Source organism: Coregonus clupeaformis, unplaced genomic scaffold (genome assembly GCF_020615455.1).
Source record: "Coregonus clupeaformis isolate EN_2021a unplaced genomic scaffold, ASM2061545v1 scaf1540, whole genome shotgun sequence".
Classification (NCBI taxonomy): Eukaryota; Metazoa; Chordata; class Actinopteri; order Salmoniformes; family Salmonidae; genus Coregonus; species Coregonus clupeaformis.
In genome coordinates, this window is record NW_025534994.1 from 49112 (window position 1) to 70728 (window position 21617).

General features: G+C 45.4%; 1 protein-coding gene across 1 annotated transcript in view; it reads right to left on the bottom strand.

Annotated features, from left to right (window-relative positions):
* Positions 1 to 664: 664 nt before the first annotated feature.
* The window catches only part of rnf111 (ring finger protein 111), a 43597-nt gene continuing 22644 nt past the window's right edge, over positions 665 to 21617 (bottom strand). The window contains 14 exon segments of the mRNA XM_045218388.1: positions 665 to 2220; positions 2626 to 2729; positions 3227 to 3319; positions 3628 to 3723; positions 3925 to 4005; positions 4387 to 4504; positions 4687 to 4812; positions 4952 to 5309; positions 6045 to 6252; positions 6255 to 6302; positions 7660 to 8012; positions 8141 to 8335; positions 13602 to 13759; positions 19510 to 19636. Coding sequence (XP_045074323.1) covers positions 2100 to 2220; positions 2626 to 2729; positions 3227 to 3319; positions 3628 to 3723; positions 3925 to 4005; positions 4387 to 4504; positions 4687 to 4812; positions 4952 to 5309; positions 6045 to 6252; positions 6255 to 6302; positions 7660 to 8012; positions 8141 to 8335; positions 13602 to 13759; positions 19510 to 19636 — 2186 coding nt within the window. The 3' untranslated portion in view covers positions 665 to 2099.

The following is a 21617-nucleotide window of genomic DNA, read 5'->3' on the forward strand; positions in this document are numbered from 1 at the left end:
ATCATTGCAACTCCACAAGGTGAGATCTTGCATGGAGCCCCAGGCTGAGGGAGATTGACAGTTCTTTCGTGTTTCTTCCATTTGCGAATAATCGCACCAACTGTTGTCACCTTCTCACCAAGCTGCTTGGCGATGGTCTTGTAGCCCATTCCAGCCTTGTGTAGGTCTACAATCTTGTGCCTGACATCCTTTGAAAGCTCTTTGGTCTTGGCCATGGTGGAGAGTTTGGAATCTGATTGATTGATTGCTTCTGTGGACAGGTGTCTTTTATACAGGTAACAAACTGAGATTAGGAGCACTCCCTTTAAGAGTGTGCTCCTAATCTCAGCTCGTTACCTGTATAAAATACACCTGGGAGCCAGTACTCTTTCTGATTGAGAGGGGGTCAAATACTTATTTCCCTCATTAAAATGCAAATCAATTTATAAAATTTTTACATGCATTTTTCTGGAATTTTGTTGTTGTTATTCTGTCTCTCACTGTTCAAATAAACCTACCATTAACATTATAGACTGATCATTTCTTTGTCAGTGGGCAAAACGTACAAAATCAGCAGGGGATCAAATACTTTTTTCCCTCACTGTACCTCTGAACGTGCGGTTGTGAAATATGGACCAACATGCATAAGTGAATGGTAAGAGGACACAAATAAACAGACACAGGAAAGAGTAGTCTAACTTTATTAATATTATTTTAAAACTAATATAAATCCCATGGAATATCATCCTGGTGCCATTAAGTCTATGAATGCATGGATACCTGCCATAAGTACTGCATTCCAACACTCCATTCAAAATTATTTATCTTTTTCCAAAATTCAGCAATCAGAGTGGAAATACATGGCCTCAGCACACTCTCTTTACAACACTCCTGTCTTTTCTCTCCTGTGCAAGTATATGCAAGTTAGCTAGGCGAGAATAATATTAGTGTTATCTTTTCAATGGCAGCAAAGAGGGATTGCTGCTGCACAGCTACAGAAAGAGAAAGAGAGAGAGAGAGAGTGGGTAAGAACAATGATCTGGGTTGTAAGAATAATCAGTTACTTTTTTATTATTCTGAGCTGAGCGCTGTGTATTTCCCTCTGAAGAAAAACAGGGATAAACAAAAAGCAAGGATAAACCAATGCCATTCCCAGCTTCCAAACAACAGATTTCCCCAGGTTGCAGGCTCATGTGAAACTGGTTGCATCTGTGGGCCTGAGATCCCCTTATAGAACCCAGTTTACCATCTGGGGCCTGTCTGAGGGAGAAATCCAAACAGAACACAGAGACTGTATCCTCAGCAGACCTCAACAATCACTCCAATGAAAAAGAACAGCCAAGAGACAAATGTGACATTCATTCATTTTCTCTAAAATACATTAGATGACGTGTGAATGGTGTTTAGTCAAATCAAGGTGGTGCAGGGGAGGTGTAAGATGGCAGACACGCATCTGCATTTTCTGGGAGGTGAGGTGCAGTTTGAGTTTATTCCCAATCTAGAAATACTGGGTGAACACGAATACAGCAGCTGATCTGTTTAACATGATATTTTCCTAATTAAGGAATGTCTTGATTTACCTTCTTAGAAACTAAACGTCTTCCACTAGCAAACCACATTGTCTAAACATAAACTAATCAATACAATGATCGGTAAAATGAGTCCTGCAATGTTTTTAAATGGAGGTTGACATTCTATTCCAGTAAAGCAAGGCATTAGGTATATAGAAATGCTTCTTTACTAGAGCAGCTATCCTCACCTGCAAGTTGTTAGGCCATGAGAAGCCCACAATATATGTGCAAAGAAATGCATTGCGAGGAGCCATGCAAAAAAAAATAAAAAAAGTATGACACGAGGAAACAATCAAAAGCTACATAAAGCTTTATAAATACAATAACATTTTAAATCCTTAATGGAGATGTCAATTCTAGCAGTATTGTACTATGTGATAGCTGGCACTCTAGGCTCAATGCTTTTTTAGCCTGATGTTTTTTTTTCTCATAGTGGATCTGCGCAGGTAATTTCATGCCCTCTTTGGTTGACTGCAGTACTGAAGAAAACTTAAAACAATAAACAACAATGAAAGAAAATTCCAACAAAGGGTTGTTAGAAAAACAGCATCAACTCTCAACGGCAGACAACTGCGCCTCGATGTCCACTCTGCAGATGGGGCACTTCTTATTGGTGAGGAGCCATTGGTCCACACACAGTTGATGGAAGAGATGCATACAAGGTAGACGTCTGTGGAAGAGAGAATATATTGTTAGACATTTGAATTCCCACTTCATAATGAAAAAAGATCCCGTATGGAATGAAATGACAATGAATAAAATGATTTCAATTTGGTTTGTTGAAAGATGGAAAATTAACATTCACACATTACAGTTCTCACATTACACCAACAGAGGGCAGAAACTCTAAAACTCACTTGATCACATGAGCACATATGCTGAGCTCCAGAAACGTCCTCTGAGACCAGTCGTTTTCAGGCACTCAGAGGATTGGCTTTTCTACTGATTACTATACTTTTGGGTGTTGAGAAAATCGCTACGGCATATCAACAGAAAATGTGGGAAAGGAGCGGTCGTTCTCACACAAAAACAGCCCCACATTAAAACACACTTGCACGCCACAGTATAACTGTACCTGACGTCCTCCCCTTCCTCCAGTATTGACAGACAGATGGTGCATTTCTCCTCTGTGTCTTCGTCCGCCCCCTCATCTTCATCTTGCTTACCATGCAGCTTTCTCTGTTCATGGAAACATTGGAAAACACCATTATAGATACACCGCACCAAAAACAAGTTTGCACAAAGACAACTCTTATTCACATTATAAAAGATGTATTACAAACATGGAAGGCTGAGTCCATTTTATGGGGGTTACTGTCAAACACAAGAAATGTATTCAGTGTTCACAGGGTGTTAACATTACAGGTACAGACCAACTTGTGAATAAACTATCCTTTATGAATGCTAGAAGGCTTACTGTATACAGTACAAGCATTATGAGGGTGAACACATATCCCTATGAGGACAGAGAGAATGGTCATTTTGTCCTGGAAAACATGTCATCCCTATGGATCAAGGTAATATGGATTTGAAAAAATATATTTAAATCAATATTGCTAAAAATCTATCAAATGTTTCTACTGCCGAATTCCCCTTGCCCCCAACACGACTACCGTTAACAACTATAAATGAGCAGAGACACGTTTCCAAATTGAATTAGTTCATTTTTTTCTCACCGAGTCTGAGGTTGCGTGCATATTTTTCCCAATAGTTGCCCATGCTTCAGGGGTTAACTGTTCGTCAATGTCTCTCTCAGTCTCCAACACCTTCTGTATTGGGCAGCAGGTTATTAGGTTACTTATTTAAATACATTTGGAAAACTAGATGGAATCTTTCCCTACAATGTTTTCTAAGGCTGCAACTTTTGTTGAAAGGGACACTTTCTAGTTTCTACAGCATCTGGCTTAAGGATAGCAATACATTCATATTTTGAAAGGAGCACAAAATAACCACTGTGAATGTGCACTCTGTCCCAGAATAAGATATTGTGCAGACATGCACAAAATACATCACAGCAAACTACATTAAATAGGATATGTTCTGAAACACACACACACGTTTATAGGAGTGCTCTCACCTTTTTGTACTTGTGTGGGTAAGTGCACCTCTCTATGGTTCCCTGAGAGGCCCCTCGGTTCACAGTCCCCAATCTCTCCTCTAAATGCAGCAGATCCTGAGGAAATAGGGAAGGTAAACAAACCCAACATGAGAGACTGAGCTAACTCACTTACACACAGCTCATAAGCCACAGCCATAAGATGCTCTTAGCTCCATCATAACTAATTACCAGGGCCAGGAGTGTTTCCTCACCACATGACCCGAGCAGGAAAAACTCCAGGCCCTAGTTACTATCTCTTTACTAATCAAGTGTTACCTCATAAGTTCGTCCAAATCCAGTCATTCTGGATGAGATGTAGCGAATGTGCGGGTAGGTTACTTCAGACATGCCAGTGTGCTGTGAGGGAGGAGGCAAAACAATTCCATTAAAATATGACTTTGGTATAAATTCTGGCTAGCATTGCCGAAAACTGCATTTTTGATAACCACAGAAGTCTCACAACTTCATATTTTCTGACATTGTGCATGAACTTTTAACATCTTTTCAAAGGGGCTTCTATTGATTTCAGGCCGCTGGTTATGTTGAATATGCACTTGAAATGCCTTATTGCCAATGCATTATTCATGTGGCCCAACAAACCATCCTTGAAATAACAGATGTTATAAATAGAGGGCTACAATCATTAATCTACACCATGCTTCAAATAAAAGCATTTATTTCTCATTTATGCTAATGTGGAACGTGTGCTTAGAGTGAGGGTGCCAGTCGTGCACTCACCATGAAGGGGATAGGGAAGTGGTGCAGTCTTGGCGGAGGGTGGTAGTGGGGCAGGTGAGGGTGCAGGTGTCCTGAAGGATACGGCGCCACGGTCACTCCAGCCTCGATACCCAGCTCCCTACAGAAGAGAACCAGACCAACACAACAGTCATCATCAACTCATAGACATTGACATCACAGGTGCCATTTCAACAGTGAAGATGAGGGCATACATGACTGACTATATCCATAGTGCACAGCAGGCCACATATACGTCAGTTCATAAACTCCTGGCTCTCCACTGCTCTAAATGGTACTGACCATGCAGTCCTCTGCTCAGGTTGGCGTGGGTGGGACGACATGGTCTGGGGCACGTGGATGTGGTGGCCATGGCCGTAGTTGGGGTGCATTCTGTGGGGGTGTGGAGGGGGGCGCTCATGTGCTCGTCTGGAGAAAGGAGGAGAAAGCGAGAGAGAGGTTTATCAGAAACACTAGAGGGAAAATACTATAATATTGTCCCTGTAATCAGACAATTGGATGCTACAGTTGTGTTGCTGCCAGGACAGGGGACAGAGGCTACACTCACGTGGGGTGCTGCATCATCCTGCGTCTCTGGACCTCCATCCTCTGCAGCATCTCGTGCTGGTGCAGCCTCTGCACAGAGGTCCCCAGCGCGGGCATGTGGTGCTGCAGGGCCTGGTGCTCCGCGGGCAGGTGTTGGGGGGCACTGGAACCTGTGAGGTGGTGGGGCAGAGGGGCAGGAGGGGGCGGGGGCACGGCGTGGCCAGGGGGGAGGGAAGGCAGGGGCGTGTGGAAGGGATGGACGGTGTGGGGGTTGACGTAGTCAACCTGTGGAGTGGGCTGAGGAGGGGGAGGAGGGTTACCATGGGAATGGGGGCAGGTGTTAGAGGGCTGGTGGTGCAGGGAGCGTGCCAGGGGGGCGTCTGGGTATCAGAGAGACAGCGAGAGAGTGTGGTGGGAGAAAGTTGAGAAGTAGTTAGTAACGACCCCCTTTAAGTCCCCTTCCTAATGAGGACACCTGATCATCATCAGTTATGACTCTCCTCACTGAAACATGCTGCCTGGCTGGCTGTTCCCTGTGCTGAGCAGGTCTCCCAAACTGAGACCCCAGACAGACCCAGCCTCTGTCTGTCTGTCTGTCTCCCTACTGCAGAGAGAAGGGGTCCGGAGCATTGCTGACTGTCTGACGTGACTGAGTGTAGGCACTGGTGCGCCAAACAGCTCCAATTATCCCTCTAAATATGGCCCCACCAGGGAGCCCCGCCACACTCATTCTCATTCCACACAGAGCTATTCTGAGGAGAATCAGCAATTAACAGGGCCTGTTTGGTAGCACACCCGCAGCACTTAGCACATTAAACATCAGGTGTTTCTCTTAATTACTATTAGCACTGGGTTTCAAGACTGCCGTTGTCGGCATAATCATTCAAGCATTGGTGGTAAGTTACTGTATATAGCCTAAAGGATCACGTGTTTAGTAGAGTAGTATGCAGGTTCTGCATGGGAATAATACACTATAGTTACTACTGCAGCGTTTCATTTTCCTATCAAATCAACACTTAAACAAAAGAAACCACACAAAAATCTAACCACAAAATAACTTAATCTACCAAAATAAAAGGCCATCTCCCTTTTGGTGCAGAGGTATCTCTACTCACAGGAGGGGTGCATGAAGTGCCTGCAGGTGGATAGCTGTGGCTGTGGCTGAGGCTGGGCCACCATGGCTGAGCTGAAGGAGTCCACCACTGCGCTTGACTGGCTGGGCCCTGGCCCCGTTGCATTCTGGGAGTTGTAGGCTGTGGGCCGCGACGTGGAGCCTGGGCAGCACGGGTCAAAGGCTGAGGTACCATGGAAACTACCTGCCCCACGCCCCCGGTGCTCCGCAAGCCACTGTTGCTCAGGTCCACCGGCAGAGTCTGCTTAGGAGGGGAGAGACAGAGATAGGAGGGTTAGAGAGGAGAGGAGGGGAATGAAAAGGAAAGAATAAGGGAGAGATGTATGGAGAGAGTAGAACCAGACTATGGTGTTATGGTGCTACTGTCTGACTTTGATCTCTGTAGTGACAGAATATAGAAACTAACCAGTAAAACACTCAACTAAAACCACAGGGCTTCATGGTCCAGCCAGCACAAAGCACAAGATAAAAGTACAAGACAATGGGCTACACAGTTTAGACTGCAGTAAACCGGCGGAGAAAATTAAATCTAAGTGATGGAGTTTCAAATCATAGCAGCAGCCCTCCCTCGTTGAATTATAAAAATAAATTATAATATTTAGACTGATGAATAAAACAGGACTTATTCACCTTATTCAGGCAGTATGTCTCCTTTCTCTGAGCTGTAGCTGAGGGCAGTATCTACATGTAGGCCAATCATCAAAGGGCACAGCATTTTGCCTAAACCATGCAACATGTTAACTACTTCCTCATTTTCATGGTAGAGACCTGACGGCCCAGTTTTGAATACTTGCCCCAGCCCTGCATGAATTATGTAGGAATCAGAGCATCCAGACAAAGAGAGACGGAGGTCTAGGGAGCCCCTAACCTGACCTGCAGACACAGCACTCTCAACCTCAACCCAACTACACTCATTACACTTTAACCACACACTGCTCCACTTTGATGGTAAATAATACAATTCAGCAGCTCCCAACAATTAGCAGAATTTGAATTATTCAGTGGTGAATCTGACTTCAAGGGAGGCTGCCAGCTAGATCCTTTGTAACGTTTTTGTTAAGATACCAGTTATTTGTCTGTATCAGTTCCTATTCAGTTTTTTCCTTCTTAATCCTTCTTAATCACCTTGAATCTGAGTCATTGGCTGGTGCAGATATTGATGGAGCCTTTTGTTAAGATACACAAAGATTTAGTCAAAGACACATTTGAATGCGATGGTGCCATCTGCCATGGAGAACATGGCTTGCATAGTTAACTAAAACTATAAATTATTTCTAATTTATCACCAGCTATTGTGGGAGGAAAAGGTAGCCTTATGTCTCCCCAGACTCTATTCAGTTAGCCTACTTTTATAGATTTTGGGTAAAAAAAGAAAATGATCAAATACTTTCAAAGATTTAAAAAATCTAATTTCTAATATGGACTAGATTTATAAAATGTTACTGTTATAAGAAATGCATAAACTCTCTCTACTGGTCTGGTCGATATATTAAAGTTGTGGAAACTAAAACAGGAAGCAGAAGTAACAGCCAAACCTCCATCAATGCTGCAATGTAAAAAAACACAACAGGGGAGGGGCTGTTACTGCTCATGCCTACCTGGTCGTGGTACTGGGTGGAGCTGCTGCTGCTGACCCCTCCCCCTCTGCATGGTGCAGGCAGGGCGGTGGGCCTCTCCAGGGGGCAGCTGGGCTCAGGAAAGGGCAGAGTGGGTGGAGGTGGGTGCTGAGGCGCGTGGTGATGGTGGTGGTGGAAGTGGTGGGCGTGGTTGTGCTGCTGTGAGCCCGGCTGCTGGGAGGGCTGGGCCTGCAGGCAGCTGGAATGGCTCATGGTCATGTGACCAGGAGAGGGCCCTCCGCAGGGGGAGTGCTGCGGGCAGCAGGAGGGTAACCTGGGCATGGCCGTGCCCCCACTCTCTCCTGCCACACCGGACGAGCCTCTTCTGCTCTCATCTGATAGAGAGAGATGGAAAACACCTTCAATCATTATTCATAGATGACCCACAGGGAAGATTACTAAACTTATAAAGGCACACAAGGTTGACATCATGGCTTCCTGGAGAGTCTATGGTCTGTCTTACCCTCTGTGCCTGCGGTACCCCTTGGCCCCTGTGCCAGCGTGCTGTCTGGGGCTGGGCCTTGACCGGGGCAGCTGGTGGAGGGGCCCGGGGCATCGTGGGGCTCTGAGGTAGAGGCATGATGAGTGGAGGATGAAGAGGAGGAGCTGACAGTCTGAGGGTGAAGGCTGTCAGAGGTGGATGGCACGACAGAGAGATCTGAGGTAGGGAAAAAAGACCGGTAAACAGAGTAAATAGGTGGGAATTCATTACGCAGCACACATATCCATCTGTGTGTGTGTAGCAGGGTTTCCGGATATTTGACAGGCAGCATTTTAATTTACCGGACATTTGAGAAATGTACTGGACCCATATGCATTGGTTGCGTAACCTGATTAGGGCGTTCACCCACGGTGCTCAGAATGACAGAACTCACATTTCGATTATGGTAATTCATATTAACAGAACATGCAAGTCGAGGATGCAATGATGTGCAGTCCATCTTACCAAATTCTGATGTGCACTTTAAAGATGTTCGAATAACTGTCCACATTTACTTTTCCTCAGCCAACAAGACGAGTATCGAACAGCAAAATCACTAGCCTATGTCAATCTACTATAGTATAGTAGAAAGTTTAGGCTACCTATTCTATTGGTCAGCTTGTAGAGAAAGAAATAGCCTATTCCAAACTGACTCTGGGACAGGTGTGGGACGATAACTCCCAAATCATCCAACCAGTAGGCCGAGGCTACATAAAAAAAGCAATGAGTCTGATGCAACAGATCAGAACGTTTAGCTTAAAACGTTGATAAACTATTATTTCTTCACATTATATGCGCACCAATGTGCACAAGGAAGTAGACTATGTGTGAATGCTAGTTCCATAACGCAGTTAGCAGGAAAACACTTGTCAGAACGGCACCGCACACCTGATTGCGGAAATGTAGAAAGAGGGGAGATCTAACATGCAACAACCTGCATGGGTTGCTAATATGAATAGGATTGTGCCTTCGACTACTGGACAATGAAAGAAAGTTGATATAAAAGAATTGCCTCCACAGATATGGTCTGATTTTGGCTAGGCTACTTTGAAGCAAGGTAAGACTTGCCTGATAATATGTAGATTAACATTCAGGTTTCAAACAATTAACATGTTTTAAAAATGCATACTGCCTCCAGCTCCTTGCAAAGTGGTGTGTGACGCGCGGATGTAGCCTACCTTCCACTGACTATGCATTTGCTGTTTGAGATGCTGTAGCAGCAGCAGCTCTCGCGCTGTCTGACAGATTTTCAGCTCAAAGGCTCTGTATCTGTATGCTGTAGGCATGTGATAAATAAGATAGACCTACATAACAAATATACACGGAGTGAACAAAACATGCTCTTTCCATGACAGACTGGCCAGGTGAATCCAGGTGAAAGCTATGATGGCACTTGTTAAATCCACTTCAAATCAGTGTAGATGGGGAGGAGACAGGTTTAAGAAGGATTTTTAAGCCTTGAGACAATTGAGACATGGATTGTGTATGTGTGCCATTCAGAGGGTGAATGGGCAAGACAAAATATTTAAGTGCCATTGAACAGGATATGGTAGTAGGTGCTAGGCGCACTGGTTTGAGTGTGTCAAGAACTGCAACGCTGCTGGGTTTTTCACACTCAACAGTTTCCTGTGTGTATCAAGAATGGTCCACCACCCAAAGAACATCCAGCCAACTTGACACAACTGTGGGAAGCATTGGAGTCAACATGGGCCAGCATCCCTGTGGAATGCTTTCGACACCTTGTAGAGTCAATGCCCCGACGAATTGAGGCTGTTCTGAGGGCAAAAGGGGGTGCAACTGAATATTAAGAGTGTTCCTAATGTTTTGTACACTCAGTGTAGGCCTTCTATACACACAGCAATTTTATTTATCTGCTTTTCTATTTATTTATTTTAAAATCGGCCAAAAGCTAATGGAAACCCTGGTGTGTAGACTGACTGCAGTGGCTTGGCAGCCAGGGAGAAGAAGAGACCTCATTAGCATTCCAGAGTGTGCACTCCATCTGCTTTTAATACTCACAAATTAATTTTTCCTCCTCCTCAAAAGAAATGCAAATGCACTCATATCTCACATTGCTCTGCTATTCTGTTATCATTCACACGGCGCGAGACCATAAAGAGAATGCACCAAATTGGACTTTTAAGTCACATGAATGCTTTGGTCTGGTTTACTAATGCCTCAGGTTAGAGGGCAAACTGGTCCGGCAAAACATAGCCATTAGCCAGAGATATGTAGGATGTTGGAATTTTAAAGCCATTACAAAAACAGTCAGTTAACACCTGATACATAATAATAATACTACATTGAATTTATAATGCGCTTTTCATTGAAAAACTATCTCATAGAAATAAATCAAAATAATAATAATAATAATAATAATAATAATAAGCCATTTAGCAGACGCTTTTACCCAAAGCGACTTACAGTCATGCGTGCATACATTTTTTTTGTGTATGGGTGGTCCCGGGGATCGAACCCACTACCTTGGCGTTACAAGCGCCGTGCTCTACCAGCTGAGCTACAGAGGACCACAAACACAAAACAAACACAACTAGACAGGGCAACTGAAACAAAGAACCCAGTTGACACTACAAGGAACAAGGAACACAGCTATATCTAACAGAGGACCTTCCTAAAGTGGAGGGTTTATAGGTCATTTTTAAAAGGTGTATATAGGTGAAGCTCAATAAATTAGAATATTGTGGAAAAGTTAAGTAATTTAAATAATTCAATTGACAAAGTGAAACACATATATATCGTGGATTAATTACACAAAAAGTGAAATAGTTTAAGCCTGTATTTGTTTTAATCTTGATGATTACGGCTTACAGCTCATGAACACCCCAAATTCAGTATCTCCGAAAATTAGAATATGACATAAGACCAGTGAAAAAAGGAAAAGTAATACAGACAAGTCAGCCTTCTGAAAAGTATGTTCTTGTACATGCAGGCAGTACTTGGTTGGGGCTCCTTTTGCATGAATCACTGCATCTATGCGGCGTGGCATGGAGTCGATCAGCCTGTGGCACTGCTGTGGTGTTATGGAAGCCCAGGTTGCTTCGATAGCGGCCTTCAGCTCGTCTGCATTGTTGGATCTCGTGTCTCTCATCTTCCTCTTGACAACACCCCATAAATTCTCTATGGGGTTCAGATCAGGCGAGTTTGCTGGCCAATCAAGCACAGTAATCCCATGGTCATTGAACCAGGTATTGGTACCTTTGGCAGTGTGGGCAGGTGCCAAGTCCTGCTGGAAAATTAGATCAGCATCTCCATAAAGCTTGTCAGCAGAAGGAAGCATGAAGTGCTCTAACATTTCCTGGTAGACGGCTGAGTTGACTTTGGACTTGATGAAACACAGTGGACCAACACCAGAAGATGACATGGCTCCCCAAATCATCACTGACTGTAGAAACTTCACACTGGACTTCAAGCAACTTGGATTCTGTGCCTCTCCACTCTTCCTCCAGACTCTGGGACCTTGATTGGCAAATGAATTGCAAAATGTACTTTCATCTGAAAAGAGGACTTTGGACCACTGAGCGACAGACCAGTTCTTTTTCTCCTTAGCCCAGGTAAGACGCTTCTGCCGTTGCCTCTGGTTCAGGAGTGGCTTGACACGAGGAATGCGACAGTTGTAGCCCATTTCCTGGATACGTCTTGATGCACTGACTCCTGCCTCAGTCCACTCCTTGTGAAGCTCCCCCACATTTTTGAATGGCCTTTGCTTGACAATCCTCTCAAGGCTCCGGTTATCCCTGTTGCTTGTGCACCTTTTCCTACCACACTTCTTCCTTCCACTCGACTTTCCATGAATATGCTTGGATACAGCACTCTGTGAACAGCCAGCTTCTTTAGCAATGATCTTTTCAGCCTTTCCCTCCTTGTGGAGGGTGTTGATGACTGTCTTCTGCACAACTGTCAAGTCAGCAGTCTTCCCCATGATTGTGAAGCCTACTGAACTGGACTGAGAGACCATTTAAAGGCTCAGGAAACCTTTGCAGGTGTTTTGAGTTAGTTAGCTGATTAGAGTGTGACACCTTGAGTCTACAATATTGAACTTTTTCACAATATTCTAATTTTCTGAGATACTGAATTTTGGGTTTTCATGAGCTGTAAGCCATAATCATCAAGATTAAAACAAATACAGCCTTGAACTATTTCACTTTTTGTGTAATTAATCCACGATATATATGAGTTTCACTTTGTCAATTTAATTATTGAAAATATTTAACCTTTCCACAATATTCTAATTTATTGAACAGCACCTATATGCAATGGCTTGGGGCTGTCATGAATGAATGAACTGCACTGGAGTAGGCCTATACGTCTGGTGAGAATAATGTACGTATTTGAATTGGGGATGATTAAATACACAGCTCTTCAATGGACTTTGTATTCAATGTAGGCTATACTCATCAGGAGTCGGCTGTAGTTCCCCTGAATCCAGAGTGAAACCCTTAACCCACATAAGCTTTAATACTGCCAGGTGTATTTCATTCATTGTGCCTAATGCCTATACAGTTACAATGAAGAGCATGCTTATGGCTACTGCTCCAGGTGGCTGGCATTACTGGGACATTTTATCAAGTAACAAACGTGATAGGATTTACAGTATGAAACGACATTGGGTTGATGTGTAAAACCAACCAATGAAAGAGAAGTCGCTCTAAGGGGCACGGTCGCTATTAATATTCCTCCATTTGATGAAAAGATAGATTCATCATTATTAACGGTGCTCGCTTACGGGAACATTTCAAATTGAATTGTGATGACCGGACAATTCTTATTCAAGTTAGCGACACCCACTCGCTCCCAAGTTTGGAGAGATGTGTGGAAGAAGCTAGATAATCCTATTAAACAATAGCGTGTAAATGAGAGTATTTAAATTTGACATGTAATATTTCCCAACCCCCTACGCAGTGTTGAGCCAGATCATGTAAGAAAGCATTAAACTCATCTAAATCCTAGTATTGGATGGCCACATTCATATGCTGTGCGACAGGCCGGCTATCGTATGCAGCATCTATGAAAAAGCTGTTCCCAATGTAATTGAGTTTTTACACATATAATCACCAGATCTATTTTCTTTCTGCCTCAAGAGTAAACTTGCTTCTCTGTATCTGTGTGTGTGTGTGTGTGTGTGTGTGTGTGTGTGTGTGTGTGTGTGTGTGTGTGTGTGTGTGAGACACACACACACACACAGTATATGCAACCCTTTGTATGTTGTTCACAGGAAAATGACTTTGTCCTTCTTAAGAGGACAAATGCCTCAAAGGACTACAGTAAACTCGCCTTTGTGTTGAAAGACGAATGAGCCTAGCTTTGAAAGAAAAGACAGTGGAAAAACAGAGGCCTGAGTCTAAGTCTAGGAGCTCTATGTGGCTGTTATATCATATAGTCCATCTCAGAGTGGTATTGGGGGTCGGCGCATCATCATGCTCACCATCCTCGTCCACTGTGAGGTCCACCACCTCCCCGGCGCTCTGGCGCAGCGGCTGGATGACGGTAGAGAGGCGGTGGCGGCCGCGTGACTCCTGGGGCCGGTTCTGGGAGCAGCTGGGGCCCCAGTACATCCTGCCATGGCCTCCCACCGAGCGAGGCCTGTGGACACAAACACAGCCAGTTAGAGATGGAGGAGAGGAGAGATGAGGGGGGCAAACAACCAGATTAAACAAGGCTTTAGTTTTCAGACTGACTGGGATCAAGCTGATAATGCCAGGTTATATGGACCCTGGGCTTGGGCTATGATATTGTAACAATTCTATGATATTGATGACCACACAGTGGATGAGATCCAGTCCATAGGACTTCATGGAGAAGTGTGAAAATCCAGACAATTCAGCCCGTTTTTCCTCCCGAAGCAATCTCTTGTATAAATAAATATATGAAGAACGGATCATTTTATGATGTCATTTATCATGTAGTAAAATGAAAGTTGAAGCGTTGTCATTTGGAGGTGGGGGATGGGCCACACTGCTCTTTCTGTGTGTTGAGCACAATCAGGCTCACTTTGGGAGCTGCTGGAATGCTCGGCTGGAATGTAAATAAGAGCCAGCTGACATGAGAGCTGGAGCTGCAGCTAATTCAAAAAGACATAGGTTACACACAGCCGTGTGCATGAGAGAGACACACACACAGCTGTGCACACCTTTGAGAACCACACAGAAATATCACGTTTGTTTTAAACACGTGGTTTCATCCACCACACCCACTAACAAACTGCAAAACAACCTTGTGGAAAACACAATTCAACATCCAACACATCTACCTCGTTTAGCCTCATCTACCACGCACATTTGCTCAAGTCACAACCATTGTGCATAATTGACTGTGCTCTCTCTTTCTCTCTCCTCTCCCTTTTGCAGTCTTCCTCTCTCCCCCCATCTCACTGCCTCACTCTTTCCTCCTCCCTCTCTCTCTCGGAGTGATGTGGGAGTCCAGAGAGTATCAGTGTGCCGTAAAGCAGGATGGGGGGGAGGAGCCTAGGGGATAGAGTGCCTGCCGTAAAGCAGCCCGTCATGGAGACATGGAGAGACGAGGCTGGGGAACAGCAGTGTTTTTCCCAGAGAGAGAGCAGTAAACCAGGCTAAGGGAAGGGGAGTGCCAAGAGATCCTCTCAACACAGGGCTGCTGCTGGAACCCCTTAACCACAGGTTGCGTCATTAAAACCGCCAAACAATACGATTACAGACAAGCATGGTGGGCTGCTGATATTCCAGTGAGACCAGTGTGTGTGTGCACACAACAATAGCAAGGCCATACACACACACAAAGGCCATGTAGGCCTAAGAAGTCCTTATAATAAGCAGGCATGGGAGAGAGTGCTGTGAGAGTGTCCACTCACACCATTCAGCAGAGGAAATGCCATTCTCACTGCTGTGGGCTGCATCGGTGCTGTGCTGTGGGGGGATTCCCATTAGCTCATACTGCAGCCCATTCCATTTCCTGTCAGACGGACAAGCTTCACAACAAAGGAAAAGGAACGGAAGGCAACAAAAACCTATTAGTGCAACTTCTGACGGCATGTCCCATGGGGCAGTTCACACTCGCACACACACCATGTGGAGCAGTGAGGGTGGTACACACAGAGAACCAGTAGAGATGTGGCTTGATTGCAGTGTAATTGGCACCTGCTCCTCCTCTCTCCCACCTCTGGGCCCAGGGAACAGGCCAGCCCACCTCCTCCTGTCTCCCTCCTCGGGGCCTAGGGAGCAGGCCAGCCCACCAGGGACAAGCACCTAATTACCCACAACGTAGACCTGGGATTATTTTGTAAATACCTGTTTACCACCGTGGCCTCTGAGGGGTGGAGGCGAGGGGAAAACAGAACACAGTAAACATGAACACTGTGGGAACTGGGGGCTTGGCAGGACCAGGTTTTTGACATCTCCACGCACTCTCTGCCAAATGCCTGGGGGCTTAAAGAACGCTCGACAGTGCGCTAATGTTGGGCTAACTGCAGGGACGGGATCTATGGACTGTGTACAAAGGCTATGGTAGTGGGGGGAGGGGGAGGGGCAACACAATTAAGGGAACTAAATGGACTGTGTGGAAACCATAAACAATAGGAAACATCTGGCACTACATCGCAGCAAGACGGAAGAGTGAGCTGCATGTTCTGCACCAAAATCCAAAGCATTCGCTGATACTGAATATGGCACGCAGGCATACAGACACATACACACACCCTCTATCCCACCCATTGGCCTCTGCACTGTAAACAAAGAATCTTTCAGCGGAAAACCGTCATTGCTCATCCTGCTGCCCTTTGACCCCCACACCTAGTGCTCCTCGCTAGCCCTCCCCCTTCAGAAACGGCCCTTCTCTGCATTCTCCTGCAAGCCAGAGCATCTCTGGGAGGTGCAGGCAGAGATGGGGAGATAAAAACACACACACACAACCTCCCCTAACTACACTCTGCTCATTCACTTCCCGGAAATACCTAGGGAGAATATGGTCAACCTAGCATGAAGAGAGAGGGAGAGAAGGAAGATAGAGGAGGGAGAGAGCGAGAGAAGTGGCGAGAGAGAGCCATGGGAGGGAGGGAGATAAAGGGAGAGAGAAAGAGAGAAATAGAGAGCGGAGGGAGGGAGATTAAGGGAGAGCGAGAGGGTGAGGGAGGAAGAGTGATAGAGCAAGTGAGGAAGCACCAAAGAGGGAGGATGGAGATTGAGAGAGAGGGATGGGGTGCCAGGGAAGACCAAGATATTGAGGGAGAGAGAGAGCAATGCTTACGTAAACCCATCTGTATCACACTCCAAATATTTAGAAGTTCTCAGAAAGAGACATACTTTTTTAATTTCTTGAAGGCCCTTACTGATCTCTTCCCCCCTGAATATTTCTGAAAAGGCCAGGCACGTTTTGCCTTATCAACTCCTGGATAACGACGTTTAAAATAAGTCACTCTGCACAACCTGAATGAATCTACAGAGGAGCACTGTCAGGGAACAATCAATCACGGGCAAGCTAATCGCGTGTCTGTGGGACAGAGGGAACATGGGGAGAGAGAGAATGAAGAGAGAGAGGAGAGAGAGAATGGGAGAAATTAACAGGGCCACTCCAGTCAGTCAAGCCAAGTGGGTGAAATTCTCCATTGGGGTTCCAGACCTGCAGAATGGGCTCACTGAGATGGTGGGCCCAGAGAGTGGTCAGATGAGCTGGCCTCTGGAAGGGGGGGGTACTTGGCTTCACTGCTAAAAACAACCGGAGGCATGTGGTCTGCTCCCCAGTGCTGCTCTTCTCTGGGTATGCTATGCACTATGTAGAGCTATGGAGAGACCCTGCATGGCCCCCTGTTATTCCACTCCACAGCAGCCTTAACTAGTCTCTAAACCTGTTCTTTAACTGCTCATTCAGAAGGCCTCACACTTCCTCAACACTACTAATCAACAGTATGTTATTACTCTTCTTGTCTTCCTGCTCTGGTTCCCCCCCACCCCACTTTCACCCACTCCCTGCATTCCACTCACAGCACAAATATCCTACATCTAAAAACCTACCCTCGAAAACAACATGATCACTTTCCTTGCAGACACAATGTATTATATTATATTTTAGTGTTGTCTGTAGAGTGAGGAGGGGGCTCCTCATCCTGAAAATAATGGGGAGTGATGCCACATGAATGGTCATACCAGAGAGACTGAGAGGCTTCTAGAACCTTCTCTGGCCCCAACGGGCCTGTTTACACAGAACACTCCATGACATGGCTGTGCTGTGTATCTCCTCTCTAGCCAGCAGAGAGGAGGCCATATTTGGATGATTGTCTTCCTGAAAGCATAATGACGGGGCTTAACAAAACATAACATAAGCTTATGGCTAACAATGCTAGTATGCTATGCCATGGATTACATTAGTTAGGAGCATAATTACACAAGGTGGATTAGCTAGCAAGTTAACACACTATACAGCGACAGGAACCAACCAATCCCCTAACATGCAAGTGAATGACAGCCTCATTAAGTTAGCATTAATGTAGTTAGCTGAGTATTTACTGAAGCAAATTAGTGTCTCAGTCAAGGACACAGCAGCTTGGAGGCTCACCTGGGATTACTAGCAGCCTCTCTCTCTCTCTCTCTCTCCTCTCCAGTCAGCCATCCATTCCCCTCATCAATAGGCCTTACTACCACCCTGAACATCTGAATACCATTCAGATTCAATGGAAAACACATTCAAATGCACTGGGCTCAGTGGACTGGCCACTCCTGATCTTTAGGCCTATGGTATGCTTTGTGGACATCTAGAGATTCGTGACAGGCACAGCGTTGAGATAATTTGCCTATTCAGTAAACATGCACGATGTTGCTTGTTCAAGTATTTTTAAGTGTCAGAACAGTATTTTGACCAGCAATGGGCTAAAAAGGATAAAGAAAATCACCTATGCAGGTTTATTTGTTTACTTTACTCCCCTGATATCTAGCCATCACATACAACATAAACGCTACAGTAACTGAAACTGACCCTTTGATTGGAATTCTGCTCATTTGTCTCACGAGAGACAACGCATATCACAAACAGAGAGCAATTCATTTGGGTTGACAGAGTGACTTTGCTGGCAGGAGTGAAATTCACAGGCCTTGCTATTTCTGGCAGCAGAGGGTGGGATAATGGAATCAAGCTGGTGGAAATGACTCTCAGCGCTATGCACCAAGGCACCTCAATAACAATTAAAGAGAGGAGAGGGGTTCAAGGAGAGAAAGACACGGGGAACGACAATAAACAGAAACAACTCAGAGAGGAATGCCACTATAACAGTGAAACAGAACAGATATACCGTAGCATAGCGCACTCACACTTGCACTGCTGTAAAAGTCCCAATGCATGAGATCAACTCTCCTCAGGTCATGGCAGAGAGCATTTTCAGAAGACATCTCACAGGAGTCAGATAGAGAAATCATGTAGGCCAAGGTCTATGTAGAAAGACTACACTCTGGGATTTGACTAGAGGCCTCTGACGGTACCCACTTCACAAAGCCTGCCAAAAGCCCTGGTAACCTGTAACCAGCTGGCATTTATTTCCCATGTTTTAGTAATCATATCGGTTCAGGAGAGCGTGCCGCGAGGAGAGGAGAAAAGCAAATCCACCTGGATCTGATGTCCTGGTTCTCTAGATCAGACTGTACAAGAGAGACCCTTGAACTGGACCTGGAGTTCCCTGACAGGGGGATCAGAGGTAACTGGGCCTGGATCAGAGTGAACTGAGGGTTAGATGAGAATGCCCTGGGGGGAGAGAGGGTCTCTCGTTAGATTTTTCATGGAGGATGGGGAGAGAGCTTGTGTATTACTGTCTGGAAGCCTTGCCCTTGAAAAAGACACCGATAGCAACAGCTTGGAGAGCTGTGGAATGCCAGCGCAATGATGCAGCCTGCCAGCTTCACGGCCAATCCCAGATGTGCAATATCTCCCCTGCCATAGTGATACAAGCAGCTTCTCCATAGGGGCCAAACAACACTGAGAGCCTACACGGCATTTCTGAGGTACCCTGGAAAACACTACCCCAGCCCTATTCAGCAGTCTCAGTAAATGTTATGACACTTGATGAGAAGCCAGTGCTCAGCGAGCCTCTACTAGACCCACCACAGTTGACTGTGATTATATCGACAGAGCCACGGTGATAAAGTACTGTCAATACTGCAGGGCCAGGCTGTCTCAGGACACCAATGAAGGCTGCTGCCATTTTGACTGCTTTCACAGCTTAAAAGCGGGGAAATATTGAGATGGATGTTTTTTCTCCCGAGAAAGAGGATTTCACAGCCAAATTACTTTACCATCGACTTACATTCAATTTTCCACTGTGGTTCATTATCTCTGTACAGATTGATCTCCTCAGAGAGGAGACAGGGGAAGGTGCTCACCTGAAGCCATCTCCTACGTTGACTATCTCCACCTCGCTGTCGGTGGAGGTGACGTTGATCTCCTCGCTGGCTGGGACAGGGGGTGCAGGGGTCGCCTCGATCACCACCACGTCCTCATCCAGAGAACCTAGAACACAACACACAGTCAAATCAAATGTTATTAATCACATGCGCCGGATACAACTGGTGTAGACTTTATAGTGAAACACTTGCTTAAGAACCTTTCCCAACGAGGCAGAGTAAAATAGAAAAATAAACAGTAACTAACACGAGGAATACAATAAAATACACAAGAATGGATCTATATACAGGGAGTACCAGTACCAGATCAATGTGCTGGGGTACGAGGTACTTGAGGTAGATACACTATATATACACAAAAGTATGTGGACACCCCTTCAAATTAGTGGATTCGGGTATTTCAGCCACACCCGTTGCTGACAGGTGTATAAAATCGAGCACACAGCCATGCAATCTCCATAGACAAACACTGGCAGTAGAATAGCCTTACTGAAGAGCTCAGTGACTTTCAACGTGTTACCGTCATAGAATGCCACCTTTCCAACAAGTCAGTTCGTCAAATTTCTGCCCTGCTAGAGCTGCCCCGGTCAACTGTAAGCGTAACGTCAACACAAAAACTGTTATTCGGGAGCTTCATGAAATGGGTTTCCATGGCACAGCAGCCGCACACAAGCCTAAGATCACCATGCGCAATGCCAAGCGTCGGCTGGCTAGAGTGGTGTAAAGCTCACTGCCACTGGAGTGGCTCTGGAGTGATGAATTACGCTTCACTATCTGGATGCCAGGAGAACGCTACCTGCCCGAATGCATAGTGCCAACTGTAAAGTTTGGTGGAGGAGGAATAATGGTCTGGGGTTTTTCACAGTTTGGGCTAGGCCCCTTAGTTCCAGTGAAGGGAAATCTTAACGCTACAGCATACAATGACATTCTAGACGATTCTGTGCTTTCAAATTCGTGGCAACAGTTTGGGGAAGGCCCATTCCTGTTTCAGCATGACAATGCCCCGTGCACAAAGCGAGGTCCATACAGAAATGGTTTGTCGAGATCGGTTTAGAAGAACTTGACTGGCCTGCACAAAGCCCTGACCTCAACCTTATCAAACACCTTTGGGATGAATTGGAACGCCGACTGCGAGCCAGGCCTAATCGCCCAACATCAGTGACCACCCTCACTATTGCTCATGGCTGAATGGAAGCAAGTCTCCAGCAGCAATCTAGTGGAAAGCCTTCAAAGAAGAGTGGAGGCTGTTATAGCAGCAAAGGGGGGACCAACATATTAATGGCCATGATTTTGGAATGAGATGTTCGACGAGCAGGTGTCCACAGCCCACATACTTTTGGTCATGTAGTGTATCTACATGAAGGCAGGGTAAAGTGACTAGGCATCCAGATAGATAATAATAAGAGTATACTGCGGAGAGAGATCCGTCAATTTGACCTGTAACTTCTGATGTAGACATTTTTGAACTGATAAAAATAAGATTCTTTGCTACCTGAGAACCTTGGACTGTATTCATATAAAGTGGCCGGAAATTCACTTCACTTAAATAAAATTGTAGCCGTTTTAGTATGCAGTTAATTCCAGAGAGGTTAGACATGTCTGTAGCTGTATATAGCAGGCTCTGTTGCTAAGATGGCTGGTTGACAACGCATCAGCTCATGTGTTCCACAGCAACATAAACAACCTCCACCAGCATCCTCTGGTGTTTCTTCCTCACCAGGGGAGAAACACACCCAAAGCTAAATAGGAAGGAGTATCAGTATCAGTATAAATGAATAGTGATTGTGGCGTCTGTGTGCAGGCTAACAGTCTGTGTACTGGGCCTGTGTGAAATGTAGGTCAGTAAATGCTGCTCCGCTCTCCACTGTTTGCAGGATTGGGGATTTGCAGTGCAATCTCTGCATCTGCACTTTGATTGGTCCCCCATTCCAGTATCTCTCGTTCCAGTTCTCATTCCAGCCCTGCCTGACCTGTCCTCACTGTCAGGAAGAGGCCCGGGTGTGTTCAATACACTTAACATTTCATCACGTTGCAACCAGGAAGGCAAGAGGCTTGTTGTTTTTGTCACACCACCCCAAACAGCTAGT